Source organism: Apium graveolens, chromosome 7 (genome assembly GCF_009905375.1).
Source record: "Apium graveolens cultivar Ventura chromosome 7, ASM990537v1, whole genome shotgun sequence".
NCBI classification, from domain to species: domain Eukaryota; kingdom Viridiplantae; phylum Streptophyta; class Magnoliopsida; order Apiales; family Apiaceae; genus Apium; species Apium graveolens.
The window spans coordinates 44,400,794-44,401,640 of NC_133653.1; the positions used below are offsets into that span (position 1 = coordinate 44,400,794).

At 42.7% G+C, this 847-nt stretch overlaps 1 protein-coding gene across 1 annotated transcript; it reads left to right on the forward strand.

The window, feature by feature from the left end:
• The first annotated feature begins 207 nt into the window (after positions 1-207).
• Positions 208-531, forward strand: LOC141673553 (putative mitochondrial protein AtMg00820). Its single transcript, XM_074480303.1, has one exon. It carries the CDS (start codon positions 208-210, stop codon positions 529-531), a length of 324 nt encoding a protein of 107 aa, XP_074336404.1.
• Positions 532-847: the final 316 nt, after the last annotated feature.

Sequence of the window (847 nt, forward strand, 5' to 3'; positions counted from 1 at the left end):
GATCATTCGGAGGAGGAAATAGGGACACCTCGGTACACAGGTGCTGAAAATAATTGTGCAGAAAGTGACCAGTCAATACACAGGTCAAATTATGAAACGTCTGTGACAGAGTTTGATGCTAGCAGTGAGCCACATAGGTAAAAAACTCTCAAGGACATTTATGAAAACATCAAGGAAGTCGAGTTAGAGGATGAAGAACTTCTCCTTATGGGCATTGATGAGCCTGCTAATTATGTTCAGGCAGCGAAAGATCAAAACTGGAGGGAAGTGATGCAACGAGAAATTGAGGCCGTTGAGAAAAATGGTACTTGGAAGCTAACAAAGCTAGAACCTGATCATAAGGTTATTAATCTGAAGTGGATTTTCAAACTGAAGCAAGACATTAATGGGGAAATTCAGAAATATAAGGCGAGAATTGTAGCCAAAGGCTATGTTCAGAAACGAGGAGTGGACCTCGATGAAATCTTTGCGCCTGTTACGTGCCTGGAAACTCTACGATTGCTTCTCGCCCTTGCTGCTAAAAATGAATGAGAGGGGCACCATCTTGACGTCAAGACAATATTCTTGAATAGAGAGATTCAGGAGACAGTATATGTGTCTCAGCCGGAGGGTTTTGTTCAAAAGGGGAAAGAAAATCTGGTTTATAAATTAGTAAAAGCACTATACGGTTTAAGACAAGCGCCTCGCGCTTGGTACTCCAAATTGAACAAGTGCCTTGAGGAGCTGGGCTTTATAAGGTGCCCCTACGAACACGCAGTTTACACGAGAAGGATGAACGGAGAAAGTCTGATTGTGGGAGTGTACGTTGATGACCTTTTGGTGACAGGTACGAGTACTGCAGTTATAA